This window comes from Gopherus evgoodei, chromosome 9 (genome assembly GCF_007399415.2).
Source record: "Gopherus evgoodei ecotype Sinaloan lineage chromosome 9, rGopEvg1_v1.p, whole genome shotgun sequence".
Classification (NCBI taxonomy): Eukaryota; Metazoa; Chordata; order Testudines; family Testudinidae; genus Gopherus; species Gopherus evgoodei.
Window position 1 is genome coordinate 11,414,938 of NC_044330.1, and position 12,398 is coordinate 11,427,335.

At 39.9% G+C, this 12,398-nt stretch overlaps 1 protein-coding gene across 4 annotated transcripts in view; it reads left to right on the plus strand.

Moving 5' to 3' along the window:
- The first annotated feature begins 361 nt into the window (after window positions 1-361).
- The window catches only part of PEX5L (peroxisomal biogenesis factor 5 like), a 160,318-nt gene continuing 148,281 nt past the window's right edge, over window positions 362-12,398 (plus strand). For 3 of the 4 annotated variants that reach the window (XM_030576283.1, XM_030576285.1, XM_030576284.1), the window contains exon 1: window positions 362-1,083. In XM_030576283.1, coding sequence (XP_030432143.1) covers window positions 1,063-1,083 — 21 coding nt within the window. In that variant the 5' untranslated portion in view covers window positions 362-1,062. The remainder of the gene's footprint in view (window positions 1,084-12,398) is intronic. The other variant, XM_030576286.1, reaches the window with a different exon arrangement.

Below are 12,398 nucleotides of genomic sequence, written 5' to 3' on the forward strand. Positions count from 1 at the left end.
TTACTCCTGCACTGGGATCTTGAATTACTTTATTTATTTTTGATGAAGCAAGAGTGAGTAGCCTTGTTCCCTATTCAGGCTATGGTATTTGGGGGGTGAGGGCCAAAACTTGCGTGGCTTTGGATTCATGCGCCATACTCTGGTTTTTGTGACGCTCATGCTCCGGGATGCACTAGGATCTAGACTTCTGCATTGCAACGGGAGCAGCTTGCTCCGCTCATTCTCCTCCTAGGCTTCAGAATACTTGTAAGGGCTTTCGGGACGAAAATGTGCTTGGATCCAGCAGAAACCTGGTGCCACTTCCAGGTTTTTGCGATGCTCGTGCTCCAGGATACCCCAGGTCCCGGATATTTTCTGGTGCAGTCCAAGCTGATAGACTTACTCGCTATTTTGATGCAGAGGTTTGGGAGCTTGGGGCCAAAGAGCGTCAGGAATCGGCGGGATCCCTCGGGATCTCCCTAGATCCAGCTTTTCCCTCTCTCCGTGGGTTTGCAGACAGAACCCTGGCGCTACACTGGCCGCGCGCGCTGCTCTTGAGAACGTTCCCCGGATGCCGCGCGCTCCCTTCCCTGCAGGGGGAGGGGAGGGAGGCTGTGGCTCTCTCCAGGAGGAGGATGTACGGGAGGGGACGCTTTGGACAGGGAGAGAAATGAAGGAGCCAAGCAGGAAGCCAGAAAGAGTTCGGCTGAAAAGGAGAGGAGAGTTGTAGAGGCTCCAGCGAGAGCAAGAGTTTGCATTCCCTCCTCCTCGTGCTCTCCGAGCTCCTGGTTTGCATTGCAAGCTCCCTGCTCTCCTTGTGCCTCAGTCCTGCCTGCCTTCCCTCTCAGCACCCCAAGGAGGAACAGCTCCTTTGCAGTTTGCAGCACTGCATTAAAAAGGAAGCAGTTCGGGTCACCCGGGGCAGCTGAAAGCAACAAAGCAGCAGCTTCCAGCATAAACTGAGCCCTGTGCAAAAACAATCATTCATTCTTGGCTCCCTTTCCCTCCTTTTTCTTTCTTTCTTTTTGCAAGTCCACAACGTCTCGGCTTCGGCCCAGAGGGATCCGGACCAGGCAAAGCAGAATGTATCAAGGACACATGCAGGTAAGAGGTTGCTAGTAGGCTCCCCTATGGGAAACACGCGTAGCTGGCTCTGCAGAAACGTGATTCTGTTAAGTTTCTGTGGGATGTGTGTAAGCGGGGAGGGGGATTCTGCTTTCGCACCATGCAACAGGTGAATTGGTGCAATATGATCGTGGCATTCGGAGTTGAGGGGAAAACTCGACTGGGGTTAGCTAAAAAACAGGAGGGATGTGAAAATCTGCCAACTTTATAACTAGGTGAAGTTTGATGTTTATTTCATTTATTTCTCTCAAACATTTATGTTAATTTCTGATCATTCAAATAGGTTCAAGTGATCATTCAGGGCAAATGTTCGTGGTGTGTTTTCAACTGACCCGCGTCTCTTGCCACCCTCTTGATGCATCCCTCCATGTATGTCATGTGAAGGGCAAACAATAAGGGGCGAGGCAGAATAAATGCTTTGCAAACTCTGCATATATTTCATCCCACACTAAAGCCACGCATTGCTTTCCTCTTATTGCACAGACGCGTTGTGTTCAGAAGTGGTCGGTTTCTGTCCCCCCCCCGCCACATATTATGGGACAGGGATTCATCTCGCTAAGTACCAGGATGACTCTGTAGGGTGGAATTTCAAACACATGTCTAAGCAACTTCAACATTTTAGGACGAAATCTTGACTTCTGGTGCTATCGATGTACATCACTGAAGATGCCTCTCCTTGCTGCTAACGCACTAGTGCTTTGGACGTGATTACTGTAACCTTGCCTCTCACTATCCTTCACGTGGCTCTTTTAAAAGCCAGCTTATGCTAGAGAACAGGAGGAAATAGGAAAGCAGCATGGAAGTTGACACTGACCTCACAGAGCTGTTTCTTTGCATTGGGACCCAATCCGGCTTCTTGTTAATTGAGTTAAACCATCAAACACATGTATTAATTACAGTGGCACCAGTCTGGCATGTAGCATGTGTGAGTGTCAAGGATGTTTACACAGCAACTGCAATACTAGTAAGTCCTGCTTTGTGGGGTTCTGAATGCAGTGTTTCAAGACATGGGGAACAGTTACTTTAAACTTAAAACAATGTCAAACTTTGTATTAACATACAAGTTAAATAACTACCCAGATTCAGCAAAATTGAATGTAGACCAGTTGCTACTTTCCACTTAATTGTATTACTTAATCTCTGCAAATTATAACTGTTGTGTCATACTACTATTCGTGATTAAAGAATAAATAGGTTTTAACAGGAAAAGTAATTGGTGGAAATAAGCATACTGCTACTTATTTAGGTTAGAAGTAGGTTAAAGTGTGTATTGTTTTACAGTAACAAAAATAGTTGCATAAATAATATGACTGACTTTGGAGAGTGGGCAAAATATATTTGTATCATTATACAAAGTAGAGTTATTTTGTCGTGAAGACTAAATTGTAAACTTTGGATAAATATATTACAGATGTTAAAAGGGAAATGTGATGGTGTATTGATATCCTTGGCAGTTTCAGTATATTACATGAGTCATAAAACAGGACAGTTTAACAAATACCATTTTAAAAATTCATTTAGCACTAGAGCTATAATAGAAAAATCAGATCAAAACATGCAAACGTTTTCTATTAAAATACACAACTTTTAAAAGCATTTTGCTGATAGTTAGACTAATGTCACTAATGAAAAATGAACTAAACTCTAACCAACCTCACTTACAAAGCTTACTGAATTAAAAACTCTGTTACATTTGACAAATGTACTGAATAAACAAACAACTTGTCCCATTAAGCTCTTTAATGCAGTTTTGTTCTGCTGCTGTCCCAACAGGAACATTAAGATCCTTAAGGGCACCAGTAAAAAGACTAAAAAAAGCTTTTATAAAGCATCTTCCTGTTTGGTAACTGCTTAATTATTGAGTTTTTAAGTGAGTCAGACAAAGAAAAGTACAGAATGAATTAATCTATAATGGGCTGATGTCCTATAAAGTTTATTTAAACCACCTTGGAAGGCAAACTACCAGTTTTATGCAACTACAGTATCCACCCAGGTGCCAGCAAAAAATGCAGAAGCATCTTAGGCACTTCAAGTCCTTTTGTTTCTGCTTTGTTCTTCTACAAAGTGAAGTCAGTGAAATATGATAACAGTTCTGCTAACTTTGGGGAAAGCTACCATAATTGTAAATACTTACACCTCTCTGTCATCATCTACAAATTATATGGTATATAAAATTGCTTAAAAGTAGGCACCTAAATAAAACCAGTCAAGTTTTAAGAGTTCCGGAGCACTCATAGCACCCATTGGTTTAAAGGGAAGCATATACCTAAGGGTTTTGTTGAACTGGGGCCTAAATATGGATTTAAGTAGCTAATTTTAGGCCCTTGTATTTGAAAATATTGGCCATACTATATAACACCTGATCCTGTGCTCCTTACTCAGACAAAACTCCCACTGAAGTCACTGATGGTAGAAGAATGCAGGAGTACGTCCATACTTATACATAAACTTCAGTATGCTAATACTCATTTTCCTTTTCCGCTAGTTCTTGCCCTTCTACATAAAACTAGAATTTAAGGAAAAATTTCCCAAGTCCAATTACGTTAATATGAATGTTTACAAATGCAATGTTTTATTAAGCAGTTGTTGCGATTCAATTATTTTCTTGGAAGACTTTTGCAAGATGAAACCATTTAGACATACAACTATATAATGAATGGCATTTGTTCATTAGATAGATTGAGAATATACTCATTTTGCATATTCACTCTGAGCTCCAAACTGTAGTCCCCCTTTGAATGCAATAAACACTCCAAGACTAGCTTAAATAGGCCGTGATTCCGGAAAGCACTTAAGCACATGCTGAACTTTAAGCGTGTGCTCATGCCCCACTGAAGTCAAGCACATATGTAAGTGATTTGCTAAATCAGAGCCATAACATATTAGTGTCTACTTTCTGAATTATTACTTTGTAGTACATACAGTATTTGAAATGTTACAAGGAATTCCAGAAAATGACCCAGTTTTTTAGAAGTTCTTTTTTTCTTGTAGGTTTTAGGTTTAGATTCCTCTCTCATTCTTTTTAGAACTGATCCCTCAAATAACAAGCTGCATGTGTTCTTTCTTAGTGCTCACATGCACAACTTTGTTTGTGGGCAGAATAAGCAAGATCTAGGCACACATCAGCCTTGGTATATGCAAGTGCAGGTCCAGTGTAGCCAGTGCTTACATCAGGCCTGGATTTTCCCACTACTGTTTTTTTCTTAATTTCATACCACTTCATTTATTTTTTCAACAAAGAAATATTAGGGAAATCCTAAACAAATTAGAAAGGGAAATGTGGTTTTGAAAGAATGGCATATTATAGGTGTAATCCACTTTCCACCATTACATCACATTTTTAGAGCAGATTTCTATGTTACTTGTGCACCCCAAATCAAAGTGTGAGACGAAAGCAGAGTTGAACCTTTCAAGGCAGTCAGAAAGACACACAGGGACAATATTCAGAGAAGTGCATGACCTAGCTCCTTCAAAGCTATTTCACTATAATTTAAATAAGCAAACACATCTTAGTATTATTTAAGCAACTTTTAAGGCCCATATTATTTACCAGATCAAACGACTCCTTTTCAGCAGTGTGCTGTCCACAATGTAGAATGTATTGACATATTTTCTAAGATAGATATTAGCTACCCTTCTGAGGCCTGATCCTTTGGTGGGGACTTCTGCAGGAGGAAGAGAACTTCAGGATAGACCCATGGACCATTAACTTAGGTCCCAATCCTGCAGACATTTAGACAAGTGCATACATTTACTCACATGAGTAGAGTTAAAACCGTGCATAGGTGGTTTCAGGGTCCAGGCCTTTGTCACCTTCTAAAATCTGCATCATTTTAACAGCAGCACTTAAAATCTGTTGCAAAGCTTTTACATTTTATCGGATGCTATGTGTGCCACTGCCCTTGGAGCAGACCTCTCTCTGAGCTTCCAGAGTTCCAGGCATGGAGTGAGGGTAAATTGTAATTGTGGGGTAGGACTTTTAACAGTGTGCTGTATTGGCTTAACTCAGCTCGCATTGAAATCAGTGGTAGAAGTCTCACATTAGTAGGAGTGGGGTTAGGCCAGTGTGAATGCTTTTGAAAATCCCACTCTTACGCCTTTACTCACTCATCTTTCCATAAAATAGATTTTTGAACATAAGGAGCTATTTTGCAGAATGTTGGCATGGTATTTCATGTGTGTAGCTAAGTGGCACTGCTTGTTTGGAGGTGCCACATGTCAGGTAAAGCAGAGATCCTGACCACTTGTGGTTATTAACCTTCCACTGGCAATTTCGCAAGAACAGGGTATTAGCTCTGATGTTCTGGCCAAGTTCCAAATCAGATGATTACATTCAGTCTCCCTAGTTTTTCCCTGAACTGATAATTGCATAGGTTAGCCACTTCCTGTCCCTGTTACACAGTGTTGTTGTGCACTGCTGAAGAGTTGCTGTGTTTTACCCTAGAGGTGGCTGAATTTCAGTTATGGATTAAATGATCCATATGCATCATTTGCATTTCAGTTGAAGGATCCTGTTCTGCAAATACATACACATAGGACTTCTGTGGGTCTACTGATGTGAACAGAGTTATCTATGTGTAAAAGTGCTTTCAGGATCAGGCTCTAAATGAGTGAAGTGCTTTGGGGCCTTCTGACTGGAAAATGCTAAATATTTGTCAGACACACTAAAGAACTTGAAGGAACTAGTGAGAGATATTGTACCAATTCACATCACAATTTGCTGCATATATTAAAACAAGTTAGGACAAATATTTCTGCATATGTGCCCTGATTTTCCAACATTTAAGAAGGGATTTTCAAAAGCTCTCAGCATAGGCCTGACTTCTCCTACTGAAATCAATGGTAAAATTCTCATTGACTTCAGTGGGATCAGAGTTATGTCAATGCTGAGTGATTTTGCAAATCCCATCTTTGTTGTTTTGTTACTCCTTTTAAAATACTACAGCCTCACTAGCTGCATGGTTAGTGATTTGAAAAGCATAAGAAAACAACCCATTCCTGAGTTACGACTGCAATGGAATGTACCAAAACAGGATATTTTATATAAACACTGTCCGTCTTACAAACAAGCTGCATTAAATAAATACAGTTAAACTCAATGCTAAATTGAACCTTTGCTCAGAAAGCTAAAGACCAAGAGAAATGTATAGCTTTAGTTATGAAGCCCTGAAAATCTGAGTTTGTAATTGGAGTGTTGAGTAACCATTAATGAAAGTGATTCTCATAGACTCATAGACTCTAGGACTGGAAGGGACCTCGAGAGGTCATCGAGTCCAGTCCCCTGCCCTCATGGCAGGACCAAATACTGCCATGATGGATGGATGGTAACTCCCAGCCAGACTGAAACTCCATTATGATAAGCTGATAATTATCATTATTACAGCTCATCTTTGAAAAGTAGGCAGAATGGCTGGGTGGTATATACGATGGTGTGTTTTCCTATTATTCATAAACAGTTTTTCAAATTTTGAATAGTAGATCATGAGCTGGTTATAAACTGCACACGTTAAAAATGAGCTCATTTCTACTGAAAGAGACTCATTACTCTCTCATTCCATTCAAGGGAAGTAGGTGGTAGGATGTCATTGGCTAAGAATAGTGCTTAAACGTGCGCAAATTGTGGGTATCTGCAATACAGACTCCGCAAAGTGCTCATCAAAACAGCTAAGTAACTTTATGGAAACCTTGCAAAGAATCCTGCAAAGGCTCAGAGAATCCCATGATTTTACTACAGTGTTCCAGCACATTTTTGCTGATGGTAGTTGAAGTACTGTGCATTAAGAGGAGTTCCATGCAAGCAAGGAATAATCCGGCCTTTTAGGGATTACTGACATTCAAAATCAAAGACAGACAAACAAACAAACAAAACCATCCCCCAACCTACATTTTTAATTTATTTGATGTCAAGAAAGAGTTTTTGTGAAAGGGGTAGTGTTTACTTTAAAAAAATCATCACACTTCTGCCTAAATCTTTTTTACCTACCGTTATAACAACAAGTGAGGCAGTGTAATCTAGTGGCTAGGTAGTCAGGAGACCTGGGTTATACTTCCAGTTCTGCCACTGACCTTGGGCAAGTCAGTTCCGCTCTTTATGCTTGTGTTTCACCTCCCACACATAGGACTTGTCTACACTGAAAAAGCCTGAGCGATGTAAGTTACATTGACTTAAAGTGGTATCCAACCATGCTGTGTTGGTGGGAGATGCTCTCCTGTTGGCATAGCACAGGAGTAGACAACCGATGGCACGCATGCCAAAGGCGACACTCACACTGTCCGGGTCCTGGCCACCGGTCCGGGAAGCTCTGCATTTTAATTTAATTTTAAATGAAGCTTCTTAAACATTTTAAAAACCTTATTTACTTTACATACAACAATAGTTTAGTTATATATTATAGACTTATAGAAAGAGACCTTCTAAAAATGTTAAAATGTATTACTGGCACGCAAAACCTTAAATTAATGTGGTTGCCGACTCCTGGCATAGCATGTCCTCACCAGACGTGCTGCAGCTGCGCTGATGCTGATGCAGCATGGTAGTGTAGACTAGCCCATTGTCAGCTTTGATTACTTAGCTTGTAAACTCTTCAGGTCAGGGAATGTCTCCTGCTACATGTTTGGAGTGTCTAGCCTAATGGGGCTCCATTCCTAGTTGAGGTCTCTTTGCACAACGCTAAGACAAGCAATCATAATAGTAACAAAGAAATAACTGAGATTTTCTTTCTTTCTTTCTCTTTCAGCACTTTGTGTATAGTCTGTTTTCTCTGTTGCTTATTTTGCGCACTTGATAACACCTGTATCTAGTCAGTTTCATTACAGTCGGTTTCACTACAGTCAATTTTCCCTATTGTCGCTAGTGTCTTTTCACATAGTAACTGGAGAGAAAACATTTCAAAATAACCGCCCCCCCCCCCCCAAAAAAAATGTGCAAGACGACTCTGGTGCTGCTGTGGTATCTGAAACTGCTCTTAACTTACTTTGTGAAACTGACTAAATTTGAGGGTGGCACTGTTTCTTTTATACAATTCAGTGTTAAAATAAGATGAAGTGTTTTAGTGGTCACATGTTCAGAACAGACCTCAACCCAACCACAAAAGCTATAGGTATAATGATCCACAACAAAAGGCTCGGTCCTGCAAAGATGTAAGTAGTAATTTCAATGAGACAGTTCATGTGTGTAAAGTTACTCACATGCTTAGACTTTTGCAGAAGCAAGCCTTGCACTTTTAACATGCAAAACTCTGATACACGAGTGCAGTTTGCATTTGCATTCACAGATCTTATTTTCAGGCACTCAGCTACTTGAGTTCCTTGCAAAAATGCTACTTGTGCTAACACGTCTGAGGTTTTGCATCCCCAAAAAACTTATACACAGAATGTCATATCCACAATTTTAGAGGCACTTTAGAAGATTCAGCCCTACAAGACATTGACTAAACTAGGAATATATTGTTTCCAAATAAACTAAAATTGCTGAAAGTCCATGTTATGTGCTTATATGTAAAACAGATATGACTGAATTTAATCCAATACATTTTTGTAACAGTAAATGAAATATGAGAGAATTGTTATTTTCTAATATGAATTTCATCAGGTTGTCTAGCTTATCTACCCAGTTGAGGAGTCTCTACCAGTTGATTATATGACAGGACACAAGTCTGCCTGGTCCATTTTGGAAGCAGTTAATATAACAAAACATACTAGAGTAGATGCCTTCCATATCAGGTGACATAAAATGTACGTAAAGAGGTTGCTTTCTGTAGTCACAAATTTTCATCATTGTCCTGTAACATTACAAACCAAAATGCCCAAGGGTCATAAAGTCCATACTCAGCAAAGCCTGCTACATTGATACAAGTCCTAGTGAGAACTGTGATATGTTGCTGCTGTTCTTCTCAAGGACTTGAAATTCTGGTTCACTGTTACACCAGTTTACTTGCATCGAGACAAATTAAGTGAGATTCCAAAAAATATTAATCAATTGAAATGTGCTGCACTGGCTGGAAGACTCGTCTTTGTCACGATCCTCATCTGGAGAGTAATGTTTCTCTCTTTATACTACATATGAATTTCCTTAAATGAACAACAGAGGCATGATTAGTGGAGCATGTTAACTTTATAACAGTGATTTCCAATTCTTTCTTGTGTTGAACTGATGGACTTAAGTCCCAGTCTTATTCCCCTAAACCCTTCTTGTCCCCGTGAGCCACAACCTGGCACAGATGCCACTGCCTGTTTTCTCTCCTCTTGTCGTTCTATTTTCTCCTCCTCGTCCAATTTATTCTATGATTTTTCTCTACTTCCCCCCCTCCCCCCGTTTAATTTTTTCTGCCTCCTAACGGGGTTGCCAGCTTAACACTCTCATGGCTATGTGCCAAAGGTGGCCCTGCCATGTGGTGCCACCAATGTTCTATAATGGAGCTCAGGGCCACTGTGGAAAGACGCAAAGCCTGGACCAGTGAGCTTCCTGCTACCTGAATCTACAACCCCATAAACAGGAGCTAAATCTGCATTAGAGGCCAGAGTGGGAGAATGGAGAGAAAGTGTCTTTCAAGGAAGCACCTGCCACTTTACTCATGGCCATTGGATCATGTTTATAGTGTGGATTCAGAGCCATGCAGCTCTTCTCTCATAATCCCTCAGGGCTAGTTTTTCCCCAGGCTGGGAAGCCTTCCACTCCAGTCACTGCAATTCACCATGTTAAATCTAGGGCCTTTGTACAAACTCATGTTTACATTATCCATGGTCTTCTGAAAACTTGCCATTTCATCCAGACCCAATATGGATTAGGACTATAAATACAGCCATATGTAGAATTCTAATGGCATTGCATCATATTATTCAATTACTATACAAAATACCAGCCATGAGTTTCTAATCCATACCAATATCATAATAAAGACAGATTATGCTAGTAAAAAATCTGTGTAATTAATTCAGACGTATAGACAACTGTTCCAGTTCTCCCATGGTCTTTAAAGACATTTAATCTGGTAGGCTAATGAAAAGAAATAGTTGCTCAGGGCATTCAATTTCAGCAGCTCTGTTAAAATAGTTAGGCATGTTGCTCTTGTGGAGTGAAATACCTGTCATCATGTTGTCATTGTTTTGATCTAAGTAACAGATGTTGTGTAAAGTACAATTACCCAGAACTAAGGAAACACTAACAGTCCAAATTCTGACTGGTATTGGAAATGGGCATAGTGGACTCCCAAATAGGTGCACATAAAAGCAACATTAATATTTTGCCTGTATCTTGGCCAAGACCAACATCCTCCCATAATCAATTCCTGCTAAGAGCAGGTACAGTCTGTTCAAGCTATGTGCATATAAGCCATAGCCAATTTAAGGGTGCAAATACATCAGTGGATGGATTATGTCCCCTGATCCGTAGGTTATGTCCTGTAATGAAAATCTCCTGTCCTGTGGAAAAGCTTCCCTGCAACATTCTAGTGAGGCCAGAAAAGGGGTGATAATCTTTTGCCTTGCTCGCACAGGGTCTGATCCAAAGCCCACTGAAATCAGTGGGAGCCCGTCCATTAGCTTCACCTGACTTTGGAGCAGGCAACTGCATGCTAAAAATATACAGCACCTTTGTGCAGCACCAGCAGAATTTGGCCCATATAATCTATTTTGTTTTTCTTCATATTGATAATTCTGGTTTCCTTGAGTTAGCTTAAAAAAGCTGCAGAGGGTAACATTACTATTTGTCTTGTTAATTATGTGATCCTCTAATCAAACCAGTGTGTGGCAACAGCAAAGCTTTTGTGAATTGCTTTTTCTAATCCAACAGAGTTTTCAACTAGTACTTGTATCGAGGAAAGAGGTTAGTGAACACACATTCAGTGTGCATTATAAGTGGATTGAGAGAGAATTTTTCCCTCCTAAAACCTACCCTCAAATGCTCAGATCAATGTGTCAAGAAGATATAAATAACATACTCTCTTTGCAGATTAGAGCTATAAATATTGAGTTTACACAGCTCAATTTTACTAACATAAACATAGTAATAAGCATGGGATAAAAACAGACTGCAGCATTGCAAAGGGCATTAAATAAAATTGATAGCATCAAATTTTGCACAGTGGACCTATTTATCACTGCCTTTTAAACTCAAGGGTGATACCAGTTAAAAACCAAGAAACCCTGAAAGAAAGTTGTTTATAGGATTTTAAACAGAAGAACTGAAAAGTACTGGGTTTGTAGAGTGCCCACAATAATGGGGCCCCAATCCCAACTGGGACCTTTGGGCGTTATGGCATAGAAACGATTAATAAAATATCAACAGTAAGGTTGCTCTACATGTGTACCAGAGTGATGAATTATTTCTGTTGCAATTCACTGAAGTTTGGCTGTGAAGGTAACTTTTCCGCTTATAGGTTTCCATTGTAGAAGAAATGCTCTACCAGTTACCCGAGACCTGATTCTGACTGCATTTAAGTGAACTGAAGAACTCTTACTAACTTCAGTGGAAATAGCAGCAGACCCTGACTCCTGCTGAGACAATGATTGAGTGAAACTTACCTCATATTAAATATAAATAATAAGGACCTCGGTGAATTTAATCATGTATTTAATGGCTCATGTATATTTTACTCGCTAATATGTGATATAAAAGCAAGTACACAATCAATATAAATGTAGGCCCAGTTTAGTTTGGTCCATCAGACCTTAGAATAACCCTTTTTCATTAAGGCGTGCAAAACAAAATTTTTGGCTTTTTTAATATCCTATTATTTCCCTTCTTAGAATGTCCATACTTTGGGTATGATGTTCCAAGGATGAAGTAACAAAGAGAGGTTACGATGATCCAGCCAAATATAACCAGGGTAAACAGAGAAAATTTCCAAAGACCCAATAGTCACTGCCAAATATTAAGATTGATAGTTTTGTTATTGCTTATAAGTTATATAATTTAGGGTGTAATGCAGAATCTCATATTTGCTCATAAAACATTCTTAGTTTTTACGTAATGAATCAGAGGAGAAGGGTGTTGATAGAAGTAGGGTGTCATCCTGGGTATGAAAGAGAGTACTCAGACTTAAGTTTTTACTTTTGTTTGTGTAGAGCCTTGTCTGTGTACAGCCTTGTGTGTATATACTCAGCTAGATCAATGGCTGGTCACCTTCAACAGATCACTGGGGTGTGGCACTTTGTACCTATGCTGACATAAACCTGTTTCTTGGATCTGAACTCTAGAGTTAGCTGTGGTTTTGTCTGTAGTAACAAGCAATGGTTCTCTGGTTTGCTAGGTTTGTAAGGTAACCTCTAGGCCTGGTTAGTGGCTCTGAAAAACA